At 43.5% G+C, this 22,945-nt stretch overlaps 1 protein-coding gene across 1 annotated transcript; it reads right to left on the minus strand.

Annotated features, from left to right (window-relative positions):
* Nucleotides 1-3,535: 3,535 nt before the first annotated feature.
* Nucleotides 3,536-21,812, minus strand: F11R (F11 receptor). The gene is made up of 10 exons (XM_010955663.3): nucleotides 21,608-21,812; nucleotides 7,828-7,896; nucleotides 7,554-7,661; nucleotides 7,193-7,339; nucleotides 6,792-6,994; nucleotides 6,517-6,619; nucleotides 6,289-6,396; nucleotides 6,054-6,066; nucleotides 5,713-5,761; nucleotides 3,536-5,578 (listed from the first exon to the last, which is right to left on the minus strand). Exons 1-10 carry the CDS (start codon nucleotides 21,666-21,668, stop codon nucleotides 5,543-5,545), a joined length of 897 nt encoding a protein of 298 aa, XP_010953965.1. The 5' UTR covers nucleotides 21,669-21,812; the 3' UTR covers nucleotides 3,536-5,542.
* Between the last annotated feature and the right edge of the window lie 1,133 nt (nucleotides 21,813-22,945).

Consider the following 22,945-nt stretch of genomic DNA (forward strand, 5'->3'; position numbering starts at 1 on the left):
GTCTGTCCCCCAACTCCCTTCTGCTTATTTCCGTTTATCTTGCACACCAAAAAACAAGCTGGTGACAGCCAACAGAGCAGCTCCACAGTTATCTTGACTTATCTCATTCAGATCTGGTTACATGATACTTACTCATTCACCATTTATTGATCAGCACAACATGTCAGACGCTGGGCACGTACATTGACAAGCTCCCCACCCTCAAGGAAGTTGGTGACATCAGTCAAGGAGCTATAAATATAATTTATTACTGAAATGACTGTCTCATTATTTCCACATAGTTTAAGAATCAACTAGAAACAGAAACTGGATTTAGGGGGGAGGGTATAGCTCAGTGGTAAAACACATGCTTAGCAGGCATGAGGTCTTGGATTCAATCCCCAGTGCCTCCGTTAAAAAATAAAAAATAAATCCATACATTTAAGAAATTTGTTTTAAACTTTAGAAACTAGATTTAAGTGTTGTTCTCAAATAGTAGGGGTGAGCCTCCCCACCAGTTACACCCTCCTCCCCCATGACTTCTCATTGACATTCTGGTTTTCCATTCACTCCTTTCTCTCCTGCAGGCTCCATGATTTAGCCCTTATTCTTGTCCAGCTGTTCCCACTGTCTTGAGGTTCTTTCTCTCCAGGGATGTTTACAGACCTGGACTAAAGGAATCTTTTTGAAGTCTGCATTCAAAGCCGAATGAGGTTAGCTGCTTTCTTTTAACTTCAGTTAAGAATAAAATACCAATTGCCCTATCAGTATATGAAAGGAGGACCTCAAATTTATGTGGAAGGGAAAGGAGACTATGGTGAATACATGGATAAAAATAATGTGAGGTGATAAGCAAGAACAATGATGATACATTTCTGAGTAACCAGACAAAAGAGAATGCATAGAGTGGATAATTCTTCTTTGGCCATTGTTTGGTTCAGTCTCATTTCCAAATCATGCATAGGCTTTCTAAGGACAAGAATTTAAATATTCTTTTGTATTAAATATATATGTATATATACCAGTTGCCAGCCCATCATCTGTTTTTGTGCAGCTTAAGATCCAAGAATGGATTTTACATTTTGAAACGATTGAAAAAGATCAAAAGTTACTTGTCTCATGACATGTGAAAATTATTAAACTTACATTTCACTGTCCATAAATAAAGTTTTCCTGGAACACAGCCATGCTCATTCATTCTATGGATGCATCCTTGCTACAATTGCAAAGTTGTGTGGAGATTGCATGGCCCGCAAAGTCTAAAAATAATTTATTCTCTGGAGGCAACTTTGAGCTTGCTGAGTCGACACCATGAGCCAAGCTCACCCACCCGACTTGAAAAAATTTATGCAAAATAAGTTATCATTGAAGTTAAAAGGGGGCAGACATGTCCAAGGAATATTGCAGAGATTTGGCCCCTTTGTGAATCTCAGGATAGATGAATGTGTGGAGACGGCAACTAGTGGGTAACAGAACAGTATCTGAGTGGAGGTAACATGAAGGAATAGCACCGTCATGTTAGGCGGCTTCCAACGTTTATAAACAACGGCTGCGTTTGCCAGAGGAATCAATCGCTTTTACACATCCCCTCTTCAAAGCATCTGGGTGTAATCTGGATTTACTCTGATATAAAAATTGGGTCATGTACATTTCTTACCAAACTTTCTTGTTAAAAATATCTTTGTCACAAAAATTACTCTCTGGCCATTTACAGGAAGTTTGCCAACTCCTGGCCTAGAATATCCAGTCTGAGTGACGGGGTGGGGAGGAGGGACGGACAGCTCACATAATGTGAGGTACTGAAACTGCTTTACAGATCTTGTCTCATTTACTTCTAAAAATTTCGTAGGGTAGGTATTATCACCACTTTTGAGACGACAAAACTGAGACCAAGAGAGAAAACTTTGCCAACATCACAGGAGAGGCTGAAGTCAAAGTCTGCCTGACTCCAAAACTAGTGTCCCTTCCACCATACACCATCCCCTCCTCAAATCCCTGAAGGGCACGTTCAATTGTAACCTGTCTTCTTTGGCTATCATCCACTGGGTCTAATTTTCTCCCTTGAGGTCATCCATACGGTAATCTTCAAATATCTAAAGACCATAATTTTGTCTTGCCTAAGTCTCTGATTCTCTGGGCTTGACATTGATTCTTTTAGAAGTTTCTATATGAAATAGTTTTAAGTCCCTTCACCACCGAAATCACTTTCTATGAACATATCCTAATTCATCTGTAATCATCTTAAAGTTTGACACCTAAAACAGAACTTGGTACAGGGGTATCATGCCATCAGCAAAGAGTCCCTCTCTAGTTCTATTCTACATCTTTTCAATTTTATACAAGAAGAGCTGGCTTTTTGGACCCAAAGGCAGAATCTTACTCCTGAATTTCACTTTGTTAGATGGAGTTCGTCATTCTTGCCTATTGAGACCTTTCTGAATTTTCATTTTGCTAACTGATGCAGTTGCTGTTCTAACTCCTTGCCATCCACAAATATATGCATCCTGTTTTTCATCTGGGTTACTGGTAAAAATGCAGTGAAGTTTATCCTTCATTCCAGAAGGTGGCACTCATAGGCCCTCCGCTTTATTAAGAGCTTCATATTTGATTGTCTCACTCTGGCCTGTAGATGCTGTTGGGATAGTCACTGTTCAGAGAAAACCCCAGGTGGACATCATTACTTTCAATGTCCTCTCTCCTAATTCCCACATAGTCACATCTACAGAAAAAGTTCACTTCTGTCTCTAGTCCCTCCTCCTCCCGCATGCTTTCTCATTCAGGGTCACTGTGGGGTCAAAGGCTAACCTTCTTTCCCCAGCTGTCTTGAATCCAGATCTACCACTTGCCTGGTGCTGGTTGTGTGAACATGGGCAAGTTCTACTTAGCATTTCTGTAACTTTGTCCCCCATCTGTAAATTGAGAATAGTAATACCCAGTAAATAAGTTAGTGGATGATAGTAATTATTCAACAAGTTACCCACCTCTCCCACCAAAAAACAAAAGTTCCATTTCATGCAAGATTTTTAGAACTAGTACCAAAGAAGGGACAATCTATTGGAGGAGCTACAAAATTAGTTGTTTTTTTTTTTCCTGTAGTGCCAGTTGTAGTTTTTCTTTGTTTATCTCCTTTATTAAGCTCTCTCCACACCCCACAGAACATACTGTCTTTTCACTCAGAAATGGACTAACCCCACTTCCCACTTCTCCCCACTCCTGGCCTTGACCTGTAGATCCTGTAAAGACATGGACAACAAACATATCCTTAATGCTCAATCATTTTATCCTTGATTGGGCTGGGTTCATGTCTAAAACACTAATCTCTGTGGAACTGCCCCCTTCCCCAAGCTCCAATCTCCCTTTAATGTAGGAAATGTCAATTTGAATCATTCCCATTTAAGTACAGGCCAATGGTAAGTTAAGTTGAAATGTAACTACCAGACTCTGTAGACAGATATCCTTACCCTGTTAATAAGACTACAAGGGAAGATTTCTGGATGTCCAAGTCACCCTGGGAATCCAAATTCTTTTAATATAGAACTTCTGAATTTAAACAAACTCAATGTGAAAAATAAACATTTATTACAAAAATTTGGTTTGACATTCTAAAATGAAAGCAGACAAGGTGTTTTCCAACTCAAAGGGGTTGTTGTAAGCTGGAGCCATAAATTCCAAGGCAGTAATAACTGACTCACACTCCTCACCAGTGACGAAGGGAGGGAGGAACCACTTGCTTCAGACTGAGGAGCCCCTGACTTATGACTCACCTCTGCTTCCCTGCAGCCTTTTCTCCACATCCCTCCCACCGTGTCTCCCCATCATGTTACAAAACTGAAACCTACTTCAAAAATCTCATTCTTACTGAACTGTTTCACAATCTCTATTTTTTATGGCCTAATTAGATTTCACTTCCATCTGGAAAGTTAATTTTTTACTGGTGCGTGACAGTTTGATTTAGTTTTTGTTTTTCCTTCTGGATCCTTGTTGAAAAGAAAACTCAGTTCTGTGAGGGGTTCCCAGCTCAGGGAACAGAACATGGCCAAGTGGTGCTCAGGATTCTCTGCAGAAATGATCATCCATAGAAGACCCCTATCTGTCCTCTTGTTAGTTAATAAATAGACTGGGGGGAGGGAGGCCTGGAGCAGAGGGGGAAACAGACTCAAGGGCAAAGAAGGGTCTGGGTGGGAAGAGGAAAGCAGTGCAAGGCAGGTCTACCCTGCTCATCCCTGCTGTCACTCACACCTACCCCACGAAACATAGTACTTCCTACTTTAAACTACTACTAAAGTGATTCTCGAAAAGATTTGAGAAATCCTGCCTCAGGCTCCAGAGCAACTTTCCCTGTAGCCTCCGGAAAGTCTATCAGTGCATCTGGGTGGAAGAGGCTGGAGGGGTGGGTGGATCAGACCAAGTAGAACCGAGAGCACAGCGCAGGCTTCCCCTGGGATGCCCTCCCCCAGCACAGGAAGGGCTCTAGAATGAAGGTCCAGTGTTCAGAACCTCCGCCTTAAGGCAGGAACCAGGAAGGGGTGGGACAGGGATCCGGGGACCAGCCCAGGTTGCTGGGAAGCAGGGCTTTGGAGATTTTCCTATTTGTACTAAGGAGCCCAGGAATCTCATTTCTCCCATCCCCACATAAAAACACAGTCTCATCAAAGAGCCACGAAGCCCTCCAGCACACACTCGATTTCAGCATAGAGCTAAGATCACACACACAAACACATACACACACACACACACACACAAAGCTCAGCAGAGCTGATTGTTACACAATTTCCAAAACCCTGCAGACACATCTTAAAAGGGTCAGCCCAGTTGTTCCAGTGTTTCAGCCAAGGGAAGGGTGATGGCTTGAGCTACCAGCTCCAGCTTTCTTTTCTTCATATCAGTGGTCTAAAAACTCTTCTGCTCAGCGTCCCCCAAAAGCCTACTGTACTTTCCACAACAAAGGCTCCCGTTTTCCCCACTGACACAGTTGGTGTCGGTCTGGGTCTGCTTGTGTTCAGGAAGAGGACAGTGCAGGAGGATCCCAGTGGCACTTCCCATGGGAAGGCGGGAGGCTGCAGAGGCGGAGAGGCTTGACGCTGCATTGCAACGACCATTTCAGCTGCCCCAGTCTCCAGTCTCCTCTCTAGAGCAGCAGGTACCGGTCCTCAGTACAGGAGGAAGGAGCCAAGGGACCAGACTCAAGATCCTTAGCTGAGGACCACTACGTGCAGTGGGTAGTGAGGGCCCTGCCATTCTTGCTGGCTACTTGGAAGGGGAGTCAGCAGGCATCACTCAGGACTCCTGCCTGCTCCCTCATAGGGGTGGGAAAAGAAAGCTTTAAACAAGTCCCAGGCCACTCAGTAGTGGTGAGAAAGGAAGGGAGGGAGGAAAGAAGAAGGGGTACATGGCTGACATTATTAAAAAAAAAAAAAAAACACATCCTAAGATAAAAGTAGGGGCCCCTGTAGGGGCTAGAAGACAAATAAGGCATCCTGTGAAACTACAGACATCAGGGGCCAGAGTCTGGTAGCACCTGAGTAAGGCAAGCACAGAGGACAGGAGATGAGCTGGACCTGGGTCACACCAAGAATGACGAGGTCTGTCTGAATTCTCCCTGGGGAAATAAAACATCCAGGTCAAGTCTCCATAGCCTTCTTTAGCTGATAACCCCCCAAACACATATACACAGGCTAGAAACCCCTCATTCCAGCCAGGAGGCCCTCCCCATCCCCAGGCAGGCATACTCACTTCACTGCGAGCAGTGGGCTGGCTGTAAATCACCTTCTTACTTGAGGTCCTGTAGACAAGCCAGAAGAAGACACTCAGTCCCCTGGTCCTCACCTTAACCTCTGCTTGCTAACTTCAGAGGCCAGGACTGAGAACTTCACAGAAGCACAGAGTTCTCGGTAGGGAGGTGTGGGGAAAGAACAAGCCCATGGCCACAGTGGACAGGGGTAGAGATCTGGGTATCTTCCCTACCAGGCTGGTTGCCTATGCCTCCAGCCCCTTCCCCTGGGCCCATCTCAGCTTCAAACCATATACATCCAGGTTTTCAACTTCAGAGAGCCCCAGGACAGCAGCTCACTCACCCTTTCTTTGCTCCTGAAAGAGAAGAAATGGGACCATGAGTGTCAGCAGGAAATAAGACAGCACGGCCAGGAAGATGGGGATCTAGCACTCAGCCCTGAGATAGGGGTGACTGGCACTCCCTGGGAGATAACCAGACACATACAGGCTCAGCATCAGGTCAGGACTCAGGTGGCCAAGAACCAGGCCCTGAAACGGGGACGTTACAAAGGAGAGCCTTTGGGAGTAAATACTTACTGTCAAAGTAGCCTCGGCTATAGGCGAACCAGATGCCAAAAATCAAGGCTCCAAGGAGAATAAGTGTTACAAGGACAGCTGCCACAATGCCCCCTACATTCAGCTCCGCTGTGGGACATAAATGAGAGGTCAGGCACCTGAATGCACACTACGGTACTGAAAACACCAAAGCAGACCCCGGCTCCCGCCCCGGGTCTGAGCTCAAGCCCCGACCACAGTCTCACTCACCAGCTTCCATGTGCACAGTGTCTGACTTCATGGGTGACCCATACCCATTCTGTGCCTCACAAGTGTAATCTCCAGCATCAAAGGCCGACACAGGATCGAAGATCTGGAGGGCAGAAAACATATTGGCTTCTTGCTTGAAGAAGCCAAGTACCTGTCTTTTATGTCTCCTGACCCTAATATCAAGTTCACCTTGTTGCTTGCTCTTCCTTCTCACCATCAGGGGTGCTATAACCATGTGCACACACACACACATTTTACCCTGACCCCATCCGTACCAGCTCCCCTGTCTTGTGATTCAGGCTATAGGAAGAGTTGCTGAAGGCACGGTTGCTCTTGGGCTCCGTAGGCATCTGTACCCCATCCTTGAACCAGAAGTATTCAGATGGTGGGGAACCGTCTTTCTCTGAGCAGGACAGCACTGCACGGTTGCCGATGGTAGCAGAGGAGGGGACGTTGATGGTAGGCTTGGATGGAGGCACTGGGAAGGGAGAGAAGGTACTGATCACAGGGGCAGGAGGGCTGCCTGAAGGCAAAGTAGCTAACTAGGATGACACCCCCCTTCCAACAGCTCTAGCCTCCCTCCCTTACTTCAGTGAGCTCCAAAGCTTAGCAGAGCCTGCTAAGGTTTAGGAAAGCAGTTGACTGCAAGCCCACACAGAAGACCTGTGGCACGTACCAAGCACAATGAGCTGGACGGTGACCTCGCCATAGGTGTTGCCGCCTTCATCAGAGACCATACAAGTATACATCCCGGTGTCTTTCCGGGTCACAGAACTGAAGGTGATGCCACTATCTGAGAAGGTAACTCGGTTCTCATAGGAAGCTGCCAGGAGAGAGGAAGCAGGGGCAGGAGCAGAGTGAGCTGGAGAGCCAAGAGAAGCTGGTGATGGTGGCACCCAAGGCACAAGGGCCCTCTTCCTTGGCAATGGGATGGCAATGGGAGGTCTTGAGCCCCAGGGTGAGTCCCTCCCATGGAATCCAGGTACACTCAACCCTTCTACAACCCAGGCAGTCAGGAAGGAGATGGAGCAACTCACCTGTGATCTTGTTGTTGTAGCAAACGAGGCTGGTGATGTCACCATGGGTAAACTTCCACTCCACTCGGGGAGAAGAAAAGCCCGAGTAGGAGCAGGACAACGTGGCAGCTGCAGACAGGATCAACGTGAGTGGGAGGAAGGAACAGCAGCAAACGGAGAAGATGAGAAATGGGCTCAAACCACAGTCTGGGCTGGAGGTTCCCCAGGGGTCTGCACCTGCTCACCTCCCTTCCCCCTCGACCTCTGCCACCCTCCACAGCCCCTCCCAACTCACGTTTATTCTCAGCAACTCTGACTTCTGGTTCAGAACTGTACACTGCACCCCTGCCCAACGCCAGGGAGCCTGAGAAGAAGAGAGGTGGGTCCATCAGGGGTGGATAGAGAGATGCTATGGAGAGGGAAGAGCAATCCCAGCTGCTGGGGCTTGGAGGGCTGGGACTCTCTGAGCTGAGATCCCAGCATAAAGGGATTCAAGAGATTCAAGCTCCTCTAGGGTCTCATACCCTCTCACCAATACATTAAGTATCTTCTTTACATGCTTTTCGCTACAATTGCAGGCCAATGTTTCTTTTATCAATGGAAATAAAATGTTTCTTTCAAATGCAACTTCTTTTTTTTCCCCCCTCTATGATTCCCAATAATCTAATTAGATTCCTACTAGTCCAAGAGCTGCTTGCCAAATGACATTTCATGGTTCAGAGAAAGCTTCTCAACCAATAATTGCGGTCACTTGTCAAACAATCCTGGCAGGAAGCCAGCAAAGCTGGAGGCAAGGGAGGGAAGGAAAGGGAGGAGCAATAATGGGATAATAATAATACTCAACAATTGTAGGGCATTTTGTGCTTTTTAAAGTGTTTTCACATACATTATATCATTTGATCCTTGAAACAAGCATGACAGGTCAGCAGGACAAATATTATCATCCCAGTTTTACAGGAGAAACTGCAGCAAAGAAACGTGTCTAAGATCACACAGCTGGTTCTGAGATGGAGTCAGGACCAGACGGGGGCTCAGATTATCTCATTAGAATTTCCTCCTGCTCAGTTGAGAAGGGAAAGAAAAGGTAGTGTGGGGAAGAGGCGGAGAGAAGAGGTGAGGAGAGACAAGGTTAATTAAATAACATGGGGGAGGGAGGCAACAGGGTTCACAGGAGGGGCCCACGCATTCCAAAATAAGCACCAGTGACAGGGTCTGGGATGGCGTGATACAGATACCAAGCCGCACTTACACAATTACTCTCATTCATGCTTTCAAAGCTCAGCCTCATGAAGGATATTTTATTTATAGCTTTAAGCAAATTCCTGTCTTCTTTAGATAAATGTAAGTACATCTGTTCAAAGTAAGTACATTTTTCCTTTATTAAATTACTCACATCACTGAATATGGTCTCTTGACCTTTGAGGCTCCCTCTTCTCATCTGAAACATGAAGGGTTTGAACTAGATGTTCTTTGAAGTCCTTTAAGTTCTTTTTTCTTTTTCTTTTCTTGTTTCTTTCTCTTTTCTTTTCTCTACGCCCCCCCCCTTTTTTTTTTGGCCTAAATATTTAGAGAGTACATTCATATACATTTATTTCAATTTGATACAACAACACTGAATTAGTCAGGATAAGTATTCTCTCTCCCGTTTTACAAATGAGAAAACTGAGTGCCTAAAATGTTGTGTTCAGTAAAAATAAATAAATGAAATGAAATGAAATAATAAACTAGTTTCTTCCTAAATAAATAAATAAGCAAACAAATGAACAAATAAAAGGTTAAGTGGCTGGTCCAAGTTTTCATAGCTAGGAAGTGTCAAAGCTGAGATTAGCATATGGGTTACTGCTATACCTCCCTTTTTCCCTTATTATGCCATACTTTTACACACAACGCAGTTGCTCAGAAAAGTGCTGGTTTAACAGAGTTAAAGTATATAATAAAATGTCACTCTCTTAAAAGGTTCATTGTATCTATAATTATTTCTAAATAATATTACCTTGTATCTGTATATTTGGCAGTACATTTCAATGTCAAATCTATAATCAAATGTAATAACAGGTACAGAAATTAAACCAAATAGCCTTTACTAAAATGAAAACTGAGGACGCCGAAGTCACTGACTCCGCTCTCATCAAGAACGCAGATAATGAAATGCTTTGATTTTTTTTTTTTTTTTTTGGCCAAGTCAGCTTTCTCTATCAGCTGTCTTTGAGGAGACCCAGAACACTGTCTTGCTCAGGGCTATGCCTCCCACCAGGCAGGGGCTGGGCAGTGGCATACAATGCCTGATCAATGAGAGGAGGGGGCACATGCCCCTGCTCTATGGCCAACTCCCCAGCTTGGGACAACACTGAAGGGCTATTCCTGCTTCAAGCTCCCTGAGGAGTAGGCTGAGGGTTTGTTGGGACTACAGTGCAACTCAGCTTCTCCCTCTGCCCAATCCTGCTTCCTTTCCGTAGGTGTGGATCCCAAGAGCACTCCCTAATGAATGTCTTGGTACAATAATTGACATCTCAGAGTCAGCATCCCAGGAACCCAACCTATGACAACACCCAAATAAAGAAGAGCTTCTAATTAAACTAAAAACTAGCCTTTGGAATAAAGGGCTACCCAAAAGAAAATAAATAAATCACAGCATATGAATTTGGTGATCATTTCTGCATCACTTCTGACTTTAGCTAAAGTTCTTTTTTGAATCCTCTCAGGTTATCCCATCTAAAACACGTTCAGGAATGATATCACATATATACACAAACATACTGAGCAACAAGCATGTTCCCCCTCTCATTAATTCTGACTGCTGTTACCTAATCCAGGCTCCTCTTGTTTAAAATACAGGGCCCTTCACCTCACTGCCTTCCCACCTTCCTCTGACCATGCAGGACTGCCCACGTGTGCCTGCGGCCTGACTGCAATACTCAAAATGTTCTGTGAATGCCTATCACACCACGAGTCAAGTCCAGCCTCACTACCATGTCCTTCCTTCCTGGGGACCACAGGACACAGCCGCCATCCTCAATTGTACTCCCCTTCACATTCCTGATCAAGCCTCTGGTACCAGACCGCCTGCATTCAAATCCCAGCTCCAGTTACTTAAGAGCTGTGTGACCCGGGCAAGCCACTTAGTCATGTTGAACCTCAGTTTGCCCCTTTGTAAAATGGGGATAATAACAGTTTCTACATTAAAGGGCTGTTGTTGAGAGTTAAACAAGCTAATACAAATAAAGTGCTTACAACAGTGTCTGACCAACAGGAAGCACAAATCTTATAATTATCATCATCTGCCCATCCGTCCTTCTGTCCATACTTCTTTTTCTGACCTCAGCGTTTTCTTCAGTTAAGACATATACATATAAATACTGCCTGAAAAATGCTTACATCCCAGCCCACCAAACCATCTCTCCTCTATCACTGTAACTGCCTTGGAAAAGCTAACTCTTTTCTAGAACTTTCATATATAGACCAGCAGAGCTGAGGGCTTTCCATCACTGTATCGCATCTATATCAGAACACTCAGTTTCCCACCCATTCTCCTCATCTATTTTAGATTTTCCCTTGCCTCATCATGGCCCCTGCTTTCACACTTAAACTTGGACCTACACTTGGCATGCTGTACACACGTACAAATTAGTAGTCAATCGAATACCAAACATAACAATGCCATCTCCCCAATCTCTCTCAAAGTTGGCCCCTCCTATTCATACCCAACTGCCATTTTTTACTGCTGTCATCACCTGAAGAATTGTATTTGGTCTCTCAACTGGTTTCTCTGTCTTGTGTAATCTTGATTCACTCAAATCATCTTCCATCCCACTACTGCAGAAAGAGCTAACATTTCTTGAGCACTTACTATATGCCAGGCACTGTTATAAGCACATTACATGGACTATCATTTAATCTTTACAACAATCTTAGGAGGTGGGTGATACTGTTATGATCACCTTTATTTTCTACATTGGGAAACTGAGGTCCAGAGCAGGTAATTGGTGCAGATTCAAAACAAGGCAGTCCAGTTCCAGAGGCTAGGCTACACTATACAATGATCTAAAACTTGCTTTGAGCTTTCAATGATTTCACATTGCCTATTAGATAAAATTCAAATTCTTCAGCAAGGCAAGAGTTTCATCACTATCTGACCTGGTGACAAGCTTATCATCTTCATCACCCTCTTTACTCTTGCAGTTTACCCTCAAGCAATACAAAACTACTTACAATCCCAGCAAGGACATGCTATCTCACAGTCTCTGCCTTTGCTCCTGCTGTTCCTCCTGTGTAGAACATCCTTTCCCCTCTTTCTCTGTCTGGCCATGAGCCATTCATCCATGTTACTTTCTGGGAAATGACCTACCCCAACCCCAGTCCTCACCATAACCAAGTTAAGTTCTCTTCCCCAGCAAAATACTGTCAAAGCTCTTCTCATATTATAATGACATCATCTCTGCACATGTATGTCTGCCCTCATCAGACAGTCAACCCCCAGGGAGCAGCGACCACGTGTTAATTTATCATTCTGAGCTCTCAGCACTTAGCATGATGCCTGGTACAAGTTGACATGGAACAAAATAGAGCTTTAACAAATTAGGTCACAGCAGACCATTCACTATAACATCTACGTGTTAAGGTTTATCTATAAAAGATAAGCCCATTTTTCAAACTGGCAGATGGGGCACATCCAAATGAAGGAAAAACAAACTTGATTCAATCTTTTAAAAATGTGGATGCTAGCAAAAGTTTGTTTTGTTTTTTAACTGTTTAGTTCTCAGGGGGGTGGGGGATGAGGAGCATTCTAACTTAGCTTCATATTTAAAAAGTAATTGTTTTTAAATTTCCTTCATAGTTATGAAACAGAATTAAAGTTCTCTGCACAGGAGTGATTTCCACCTGTCATTTTGCTAAAGGGAGTGACTTCTATACCCAGACTTCAGTGTGTCTGTAGGTGTCTGCACGCATGATAGTAGAGGCTTGTTTCCTACATGCAGGGGAAGTGTGCAGAGACAAAAGTGGAAGAAGTGCCAGGAGGTTTTCTACCACAAGGTCTAAAATAGCAGCAGAAAGTGGGGGAAAGATGTGAATCCACTTAAAACACCCCCATTTGTTTCATGACCACAAGAGACAACCCAAGACTCCAAGTAGGCCCAAGTCATCTGAGGAGACACCTGGCTAAATCACTGCTCTTTCTGCAGAGGTGACCTTCAAATGGTTTATGGTTGTTACAGACTGAACTGTGTTCCCTCAAAATTCATATGTTAAAGCCCTAACTGCCAGCACTTCAGAATGTGACTGCGTTTGGAGACAGGCCCCTTTAAAGTCAAAATGGACATGCCCTAATCCGATCCGACTGGTGTCATTCTACAAGGAGACACCAAAGCTGCTCGTGCATAGAGGGCATGACCACGTGAAGAGGCAGCAAGTGGGCAGGCCTCATAAGCCAAGGAGAGGATTCAGAGGAAACCATCCCTATCGGCACAGTGATCTTGGACTTCTGGACCCTAGAAATGTGAAAAAATAAATGAGTGCAGTTTAAGCCACCCAATCTTTGGTATTTTGTTATGAAAGTCCATGCAGACCAATACAAAGGCTTAACTTGGGCATCAGCAGTGGGCATTCTGGTTGAATCTCCAGTCACTACAGCCTTGATTCCAGTAAGCATGATGACATTTCTGCACAATGAAAGAATCAACATTCTGTACAGCAAAGAAAACCACCAACCAAATGAAAAAGCAAACTCAGAATGGGAGAAAATATTTTCAACTCATTCATCCGATAAGGGGTTACTATCCAAAATATATAAAGAACTCATACAACTCAATAGCAAAGACAAACAAAAACCAAACAAAGAAACCTAAACAATCTGTTTTTAAAATTGGCAGAGGTTCTGCATAGATATTTTTCCAAAGAAGACATACAAATGGCCAACAGATACATGAAAAGATGTTCAACATCACTAATTATCAAAACCACAATGAGATGTCACCTCACACCTGTTAGAATGGCTATTATCAAAAAGGCAAGAAATAACAAATGTTGATGAGGATGTGGAGAAAAGGGAACCCTCATGCAAACATCATGTTGGTGGGAATGTAAACTGGTAAAACCACCATGGAAAACAATATGAATTTTCCTCAAAAAATTAAAAATAGCGGGGAGGGTATAGTTCAAGGGGTAGAGTGCATGCTTATTAGCACCCATGATGTCTTGGGTTCAATCCCCAGCACCTCCTTTAAGAATAAATAAATAAATAAACTTAATTACCTCCCCCCACCAAAGGAAAAAAATTAAAAATAGAACTATCATATGATCCAGCAATGCCACTTATGTATATTTATCCAAGGAAAATGAAAACACTAACTCAAAAAGGTAAGTGTACCTCCATGTTCATTGTAGTATTTACAGTAGCCAAGAAATGGAAACATCCTGAGTGTCCATCAATGAATGAACGGATAAAGAAGGTGTGGTATATACAAACAATGGAATGTTATTCAGCCATAAAAATGAAATCTTACCATTTGTGACAATATGGATGCTAAGTGAACTGAGTCAGATAGAGAAATTCAAATACCATATGATCTCACTTATATGTGGGATCAAAACAAAAACAAGAACAAACAAACAAAACTAAGGATATAGATATAGAAAACAGATTGGTGGTTGCCAGAGGTGAGGAGTGGAGGAGTGGGCAAAAGGGGTGAAGATAGTCAAAGGTACAAACTTCCAGTTATAAAATAAATAAGACGTGGAGATGTAATGTATAGCATCGCAACTGTAGTTAATACTGTATTGCATATTTAAAAGTTGCTTAGAGAGTAAATCTTAAAAGTTCTAGTCACAAGAAAAAAAATTCTGTAACTATGTATGGTAATGAATACAGACTTACTGTGGTGATCGTTCGTCAATAAATATCAATGATTATGTTGTATACCTAAAACTAAAATAATGTTGTATGCCAATTAGACCTCAACAAAAGTAAATAAATAATTTTTTGAAATCAGCAGAACTCTTGAAGATCTTTGCAAATTTTGTCCTATACTTTTAAATAAGTTTATCTAAATTCTAGACATATGTTACTGAGCATGACCAAATGAATAAAATAATAGCATGAATAAAATAATAGTAGCTAACATTTCTTGAATATTATGTACCAGGTACTCTTCTGAGTCCTTTATAGGTTTAATTCATTTAATCCTTGCAATAATGCTATGAGATAAATATTATTATTGCTCTCATATTACATGTGAGTTAATTGGGACACAGAAATTAAGTAATTTGCTCAAGGTCACAGAGCTGGGCTCCTAACCCAAGTAATCTGGCTCCAGGATATGATACATCACACAACTATGTTTAAAAAAAAAAAAAAAAAGTTGCCGTCCCAAAGGTCAAGATAGATCAATTAGTACTGGCATAGAAATGTATCCAAAGTTTAAAAACAATAGGTAGAATATGATCCTATTCTTACAAATAATAAAAATAATCTGAGTATACACATAAAGGAATTTCTAAGAATAGACTCCAAACACTTGAAAGTACATATTATCTGAGAGATGAGAATACAGGCAGCTTTTCTTTCCTATGTTCTACATTTGTGTAATAGCCCAGTATGTATTAAATGTTTTAATTTAAAGGAAAAAAGAGTGGGAAAGAGTGAATTAAGGAGGAAAAAAAAATCAGACAGATCACAAGAAGGAAAGAAAAATAAAACAAAGGCAGAAAGGACAAGCAAAAACAAAGGCAAAAAGAAAGGAAGGATGATAAAGAATAACAGGAAATATCCAAATAGTGGCACAACAGGAAGCGCAGAATGATTAAATAAAAGTTCAAAGGTGAAATGAAGTAACAGTTGAGTAAGAAATAGGAGGTTATTACACTATCAAGATCCTGGACAGTGTATGTGAATCCGATAAACTTCAAGGATAGAAAGAGGGCAGGAAGAAACAAGAGCACATGCATTGTCTCATTAAATTCTCCCAAAAACACTGTGAGACAAGTACTATTGTTATCAACCCATTATATAGATGAGAACACTGAGGCTTAGCAGTTGCCCAAAATCACACAGCTACAAACAAGATGGGAATCCTAACCCAAGCCTGCCTAATTCTAAGTCTCCAAAACTACTGTGCTACTACACAGCATCTCCATCTGACAAGCAAAGAAATCCCATTCAACCTTCAAGATCCTGTTCCAATGTCTCTTGATCCATCATGCCTTTCCCCAGCCAATATTAATCTCTCCCCAACTTCTAGGAATATAGCCTAAGAAAATAATCAAAGGCAAGCTTTAAGATATGTGTATAAGGATAATTTAATGTTATTTCATACAGCAAAGGTAAAAAAAAAAACAAACCTAAATGCTCAACAAAAGGTGAGCAGTTAAGTAAATTACAGTACAGCCATACAGTAGAATACTAGAGGATGGATTTTTTTTAAAGAATACTTTGCTTAAAATATATATATATATATATATATATATATATATATATGTATATACACATGCGCGCACATACACACACACAGAGAGTCAAGGTTTACCACAACGTGCTACCATACGACAGCACGTAGAATATTTACCCTCTCTGTCATGCAGGTAGTCAACTACCTCACCTAAAACTAATATTCAGTCATTAACTAATAACCTAAATGAGAAGGGACCCATAACACAGTTTTGTTTTTCCCACTGGGATTCCTACCTAATCTGACAAATCAGCCACAGCTCAAAGCAGTATTAGTACACAAGTTTGGTTTAAACATCAATATCTATGGATTTCCATTGAGCTGGTGTGACGTGAGCCCTAATCAATTTCTGCCCACAGAGTCAAGGTTTAAGGAAAGGTCAGTGTTACCAAACAGCCATTTGATTTTTCCTGATATATTTTGCACAGGTCATTTACACCACACATTTATTCAAAGAGGAAAGACTAGAATAAAAAAACCAGCAATCAGTGTTTAGATAACAGGATGACATGTGATTTTATTTTCTCTATATTCCTGTTATTCAACTTTTCCACATTAAGCATGTTATCATTTCTTCATAAAAAACCTATCATTTTAAAAAGTAACTCTTTCCTTCTGCATTCCCCAAACATTTGTACTGTGATGACAGTCCCTGGCACACTCTGCCCTGTATTCTACTTAGTCAATACATGTCCATGTCCGTAGTTACTGGGGAACAGAGAAACCAAATTACGTTTGTATCGTCCCCTGCTCCTAGCACTGTGCTTTGCCCCCTTGAAGCAATGCTGTGATGAGAAGGTCGTCACAGAGGGTGGAGGTGTCCAGACACCTGACAGAACCCACCATCTACCATCCCTGGTACATGTAGGTCAAACCCACAACAGAAAAGATAGTTCCTTCTACTGCTTTAAGAAACCTTTGTTTTCCCTATGCATCCTGTTAATTATTAGAATTCTCCTTAAGTTGCTTTCATGCTATGAGTTTATTTTAATTCGAAGAAGAAGGAGGAGGAGAAGAAGAAGAAGAAAAAGAAGAGGAGGAGGAGAAGGAGGAGAAGGAGAAAGAGAAAAGAGGAAAGCTAGCCAGCCAGCCAGCCTCTCAGGTTCTCTCTAAGGATTCATTCAAACTTGCCCTCTAGGCAGATGAGCCTCATAGGACTCTCCAGCTGTCAGGGAGCTGGAGCCTCAGAAGAGGGAAATGAGCCAAAGCCTCGGAAAGCCCCCAGCTACAGCATGCTCATAGTTTACCTAACTTCCTGGGCTGATTGTTACAATACCTCTGGCTCCCCTCAGAGTTTCTGGATAGTAGATGTTATTCATTTTTTTTTTTTTAATCCCTAATCTCTAGCACAGTGCTCAGAATATAGTAAACACCAATGTTTATTGGATTAACAAATGCATTTGACATTGCAATACAATTAAAACCTGCACCCAGGGCTTCCACCCCCGGTTTGCACTTTCCTTCACAGCATTCACCCTGTAAAGACTGAACTCACTCCTAGAGGTTGGGGTGGGACAGACAAGGAATGCGTGGGCAAGAGGAAGGCTTTGTGAGCCCAACAGCAGGCTGGGCTGGGACTAAACAGCCAGCCTTGGCTGCACTTCCAGCGACGTCGCTCAGCTGGCACAGCCCTCCGATGATGGCAGAAAGTGGTTATGGCAGGGTAGGACAGGAGAGTTTTCACTCCACTGCTCCCTCCTGCCCTCTCTCAGCAGAATTTCCAGTTCTACCTGCTCAGCGCTCCTCCCCCACCCATGTCCCTATCACAAAGGAAGGTTGTGCCTGCCTGCCCAGGGCTCCCTCCAGGGGCCTGGCATCAAACTTCCTGCCAACCAGCTGCTTCCTCCAGTCCTACCCCCACACTGTAAAACAAATGACACCAGGCAGACTTTAGACAGAAACACTGCTTATCAGGGAGTCCCAGGCAGATGAACTCTGAGTTTTCAATGCCTGGAAAACTCCGGTATGCATCCATTCACATTGCTTCTCACAAGCCCCGAACAACAGTAAAACCTCTTCCCCAATTACAACTGACAAGTGGCCATCCAGGTATTTCCTGACCCTCTAAAGAGGAAGCAGATCTGAATTCAGAGATCCCCAGGGTCTCTCCTCAATGCTAACAGATGTGAAAAACAAGCTCCATTATTTCCTAATCTATCACATAAAATGTGCGTAGCTTTTAAATCTATCTTTGAGTGGAACTGTCAGCCATCTCTGTATCCACAGAACAGGGGCCCCTTGACCCAGGTGACCTGGGGAGAAGAGCAGGGGAGGGGGTGGAATATCCTGATGGCCAAGGCCACAACACCAATATGACAAGATCTCCAGTGTATTCTAAGTGAAATAAACAAGATGCAGTAGAACGTATATAGTGTGCCCTTTTTTTGTGCAAGAAAGGGGAAAAGAAAGAGATATATATTTATATACACTGATATCTGTGTAACAAAACACTGGAAAGATACATAGGAAAATAGGGGAGGTACAGAGTAAACAGGAAGAGGGTAGGAGTGATATTTCCACTCCTTTAATATAATTTTGATTCTCAAACCACATTAATGTATTAACATACTCTAAATAAAAAAACTTTTTTTTAATTACAGCAGCTCTACTCCAAACCAAAACTAGGCTGGAGACCCCAGGCAAGCACAGATCGCAAAGAAACCAAAGAGAAATATGAAGAGAAAGTGTTCTGGAGCCAGGTAGGAAAGGTCAAGACACTGGAATTCCACTCACTCTCTTCCTGGTTCCAACTTGTTGCGTCACTAGTTTGTCACTAGTTTCTAGGTTCTGGTTTCGAGGGAACAATTCTTTCCCGGGAGTAAATTCAACCCCCCAGTAGAGGGAGGGGAAAGGAGGAGTGACTCACCAATCAATGGTTTGAGGTAAGTCTAAGCCTGAACAGCAAAGCTAGAAAGGCTTGAGTCAGAAATATCAGTAACAAACACCAGGACTCACCCACTGAACCAGACACAGGGCAGCAGTTCCTCCCTCCCAGAATGTCTCCCAGAATGTCCCAGAATGTCAGGACACAACAACTCATGTAAAGAGGGTGTATGCAAAAACCAGGGTTCTAGCCTAGGCTTCCTCTTCCTTCCCTGTGGTTACACCAAATCATCCTATCCACACTCTACTGTTAAACAGAAATGCCTCTTCCCACCTGGGAGATGGCTGGAAACTTTTCTAAGCACAGGTTCTCGAAGTGGGGGAGGGAGAGGATAGTACTCTCGGTCACCAGTTTTGCTTTTCCCAAGCCCAGTTTTCCCAGCATTTAGTCTCCAATTCCTGTCCCTGCAGGCTCAGGCCCTCCTCTCCACTAGGTTCCCCAGACTGGGTTTGGGTCTTTACTTAATCCTTTGTTCTTCCTCCCTGAAGGCAGAGCTTACAATGAGGAGCAACCCAGAAGGGAGGAGGAAGAACACGTGGGCATCCTATATGTACTTCCAACATCCCAGAGGCAGACTAGATGCCCAAGAGCCCCAACTTTTTCACTCTTGCCATTTGGAATCTAGCAGTGTCTCTCCCTGCTTCCTTTGACCTGCTCCACTAGGGACAGCATTCTTTCATCCTCACAAAATCCAAAGGGGATAATAGCTGCCCAATAATAATCCCTTCATGTATATGTAATATAGCTATTATCCTGGTGGATCCTCAGGACAAGTATTATTGCTCCTGTTTTACAGATGAAAAGACTGAGTTACTAGCCTAAAATCACAAATAAGGCAGAAAACCAAGCTAGAACCCAGGTGGGTTCTATTTCCATTCTCATTGTACTAATCACATTGTTCCCCTCAGGTCTAGCCCTATTTAAATGTGAAACGGTCAGTTCCTCCATCTCTTGGACATGTTACTTCCCAGGATTTACTGTCCCGTCCAGCTATTGCGGCTTCATCTCAAGCTTCCACTAAACCATTGTTTCTCAAGTCCCTGAACAGACTAGCAGACATTCCCAAGCTCAGAAGGGTGGTATCACAACACATTCAACACCAGTATTTGATTATTGTGGGATTATTATAGAAAATGAGGGGTAGAGAAAAGGAAGAAAGAGGAAGGGGGAAAGGATGCAGCTCTAGGAAGCTTATACAGGCAGAAGTAAATGGGGGAGGAAAAGAATGGTACTTGAAGAAAAAAGGGAAATAGAGGAGTAGAATGAAAGGGAGAAGTGAGAGAAGAAAAAAAATCTAGTTGGAAAGAAAAATTGAAAAAGGTAGATAAGATAGGGACACTGTAGCAGTATCCCAAACTGATGTTTGATATGCTGGTTCCTGTGACACAGGGTGACTGAGATGCTGGACCCAGGAGTGGAAAATGAGAATTGAGTCAGGAGACTTTGGTTCCATTCCCAGGTCCTTTTGTCAGTCTGGCAAAGTCATTTCCCCTCTTTGTACCTGTTTCCTTATCTGTACAATAGAGAGAGGATTAGACTTGTCACTCGTCCAGTCCACCCCAAGGCTTAATGTTTTTGTTATTAGGGACAAAGGGGTAGTCAATCCATCTATCTAATGGCACCCCTTCAAATTAAGTGAAGTGAATTACCTTATAACTACCAATATTGATTGTAATCGTTCATTTCTTTTACACTTCCTAAAACCTGGACCTTGAGGGAAAAACAGAGATTCTTGCAGATCACATACTGATACAATCATCCACAGAAGCACACATGCAGACACTCAAGAATCAGAGATAAGCGTACAGGTGCAAACATAGGTAGACTAAGGCACAAACCATACATTCAGCCAGGCACAAACATATCTATAGACAGAGGCATGTCCCAGCGAGTGAGCCTCACTGTTCCACAGGAAAGGGAGTTTACAAAGGAAACAAAAACTCTCAAACATGGCCAGGGGAAGCGGAGAGTTCTGGCTCTGAGAACGATCCAGCCAACCAGAAGACAGGTCCTCCTCCTGGGAATAGCCACTCAGTTAACAAAGTTTATTAAGCTCTCTTGAAGTAGTTATTCTAGAAAGGAACTTTGAATGCTGTGCTCTGAGAAATTTCAGATGTCAATTTTCTTTTCTTTTTTTTTTTTTTTTTTCAGATTTTGCACCCAGACACTTTTTCCAGAGTAACCACAGCAACCCAAAGATCCGAGGAAAGCTAAAGAGACTTCCACCCCACCTCCATTAGATTTTCTGAGGACACTTCAGAGAAACAGAAACAGAGTATCCAGGGGCCGAGGGAGTAAGGGGATGAGAGGCTCACGACTTCTCCCGGGTTGTTCGCGGATGTTGGATGCCTGTCGGAGGGGCAGGATGGCCCTTCCCAGATGCGTGATCCGGGCTGTGTGGGTGTTTGTGGGCAGGCCCACTGGCCCTCATCAGTAAATGAGGATGGAGGAATGGGGAACCCACCCCTCCCCGTTATTTATGGTTAATATGTGGAAGGGGCAGCTCCCAACTGGTGGGTGTTAAAAGGAGGGGTCACTATTCGCCGATGTGGGGGAGGGGAGCCAGCCACACACCAGGGGAAGGGGGAGGGGAAAGAAGAGGGACGAGCCAGCGGTGGCAAAGAGGACTAGGAGGGTGAGGCGGGCTAGTTTCTGAACCCCTCCCCTCTGCCCGGCAAGAGGTGTGGGGAGCGCCTCCCTCTAACCTCTGACTAGACCCACGGGTTTCTCCCGAAACTCCGGGAACTTACACAAGATCACCGACGTGAAGAGAAGCAACTGTTTCCAGCCAGCTTTCGTCATTGTCCCCATCACGAGCAAGATCCCAACAAGACGGCGGCCGCCGGAGCCCTGAGAACAGACACAGCTTCTCCCACAGCAGCGCAGGGACTAAACTCCAGCCGCCAGGTTGAGCCCCCGCCCCGCCCTTCCTTCCACGCCCGATTGGTCAGCACCCGCCTCTGCACATTCCGATTGGTGGAGGGAGCCGCCGCTCCACTGAGCGATTCACCGTCGCCAGGTAAAACTCCGCCCACTACTCCCTACTGGGGCAGATTGGCTCCTTTCCAAGCTCGAGCCGCCTCTGATTGGCCCCGGAGACGGTCGTGTAAGGAGACCCATGCCTCACCTTCTGCAGGTGAGGGCACCCTGATTGGGCGGCGTTCCTGAAGTAGGGACTTTCCGACTGGCTGGATTCTGAGTTGGAGCTGGAAGATTAGAGGACCATCTTAAAGGAGGAGGTAGGGAAAGGGATTGTACAGTGGGACCTGCGAGAGATAGGCCTGGTTTTATTTGGTTGGTTGTTCGAATGTAAATTGCTGGGTGCTGCAGAAACCCTGGTCCCGTCCTTCGGTAACTGAAAACCACATATATTAATATGAGAGGGTGGGGGAGAAGACCAGGAGAGAAGTGAAATGATATCTTGACATTACCCCCAAAACATGTTCCTCTGTCGACTCCATTCGCAGCACTCAGGGGCTTTGAGAGTTGGGCTATAGAAAGAGGAGGAAAGGAAAAAGAAAGGGAAAACGCAGGGGAAGGGAACACTCAGTTCAATAGTAGGAAAAGCAGGATTACATTACCAAACACACCCAATTATACAAACTGACCTACAGATACTCTATAAACACTGTGAGTGACTGTGGATATGTCCTTTACACATGTTTGATCAGTCAGCAGAGCCCCCTGCATTTCAGAGTTATTTATCTTCTCACTGTGACTAATAGTTGAGTCACACTAAGCCCTCTTTGTACTATGTTGATACTCAAGCTTTCTCTTAATATTGATATTGTTAAGTCATTTTTAATTGAAATTCATGTTCAACATAGTTACTATTACTAGTTTCTATTTATAATGATTTAATTTTAACTGATCTTAGTATATCCAGGTTGCCTGTGGGAAAAATTCCTGAACCTTATCTCATTGCAAGTAAAATATCCAGACTTGTATCCAAAACAGTGATATTCTTTGACCTTTCGCTTCTTTCACTTTTGTTCTCATTCCTTTGGGCCAAAGGCCTAGTTTTGGCTCCACCCAACTTAAAGTAATGTTTATCAAGCACCTATTGGGTGCTGTGAGGGAAGACAAAA

Source organism: Camelus bactrianus, chromosome 21, assembly GCF_048773025.1.
Source record: "Camelus bactrianus isolate YW-2024 breed Bactrian camel chromosome 21, ASM4877302v1, whole genome shotgun sequence".
NCBI lineage: Eukaryota > Metazoa > Chordata > Mammalia > Artiodactyla > Camelidae > Camelus > Camelus bactrianus.

Coding starts and splice junctions, on each gene's coding strand:
- F11R (XM_010955663.3), bottom strand. CDS start 21,668: ATGGGGACAATGACGAAAGCTGGCTGGAAACAGTTGCTTCTCTTCACG. Junction 6,620..6,791: donor ATCACAAGACAGGGGAGCTG/GTACGGATGGGG, acceptor TCTGCCCTCCAG/ATCTTCGATCCTGTGTCGGC. Junction 6,397..6,516: donor CACTGTGCACATGGAAGCTG/GTGAGTGAGACT, acceptor TATGTCCCACAG/CGGAGCTGAATGTAGGGGGC.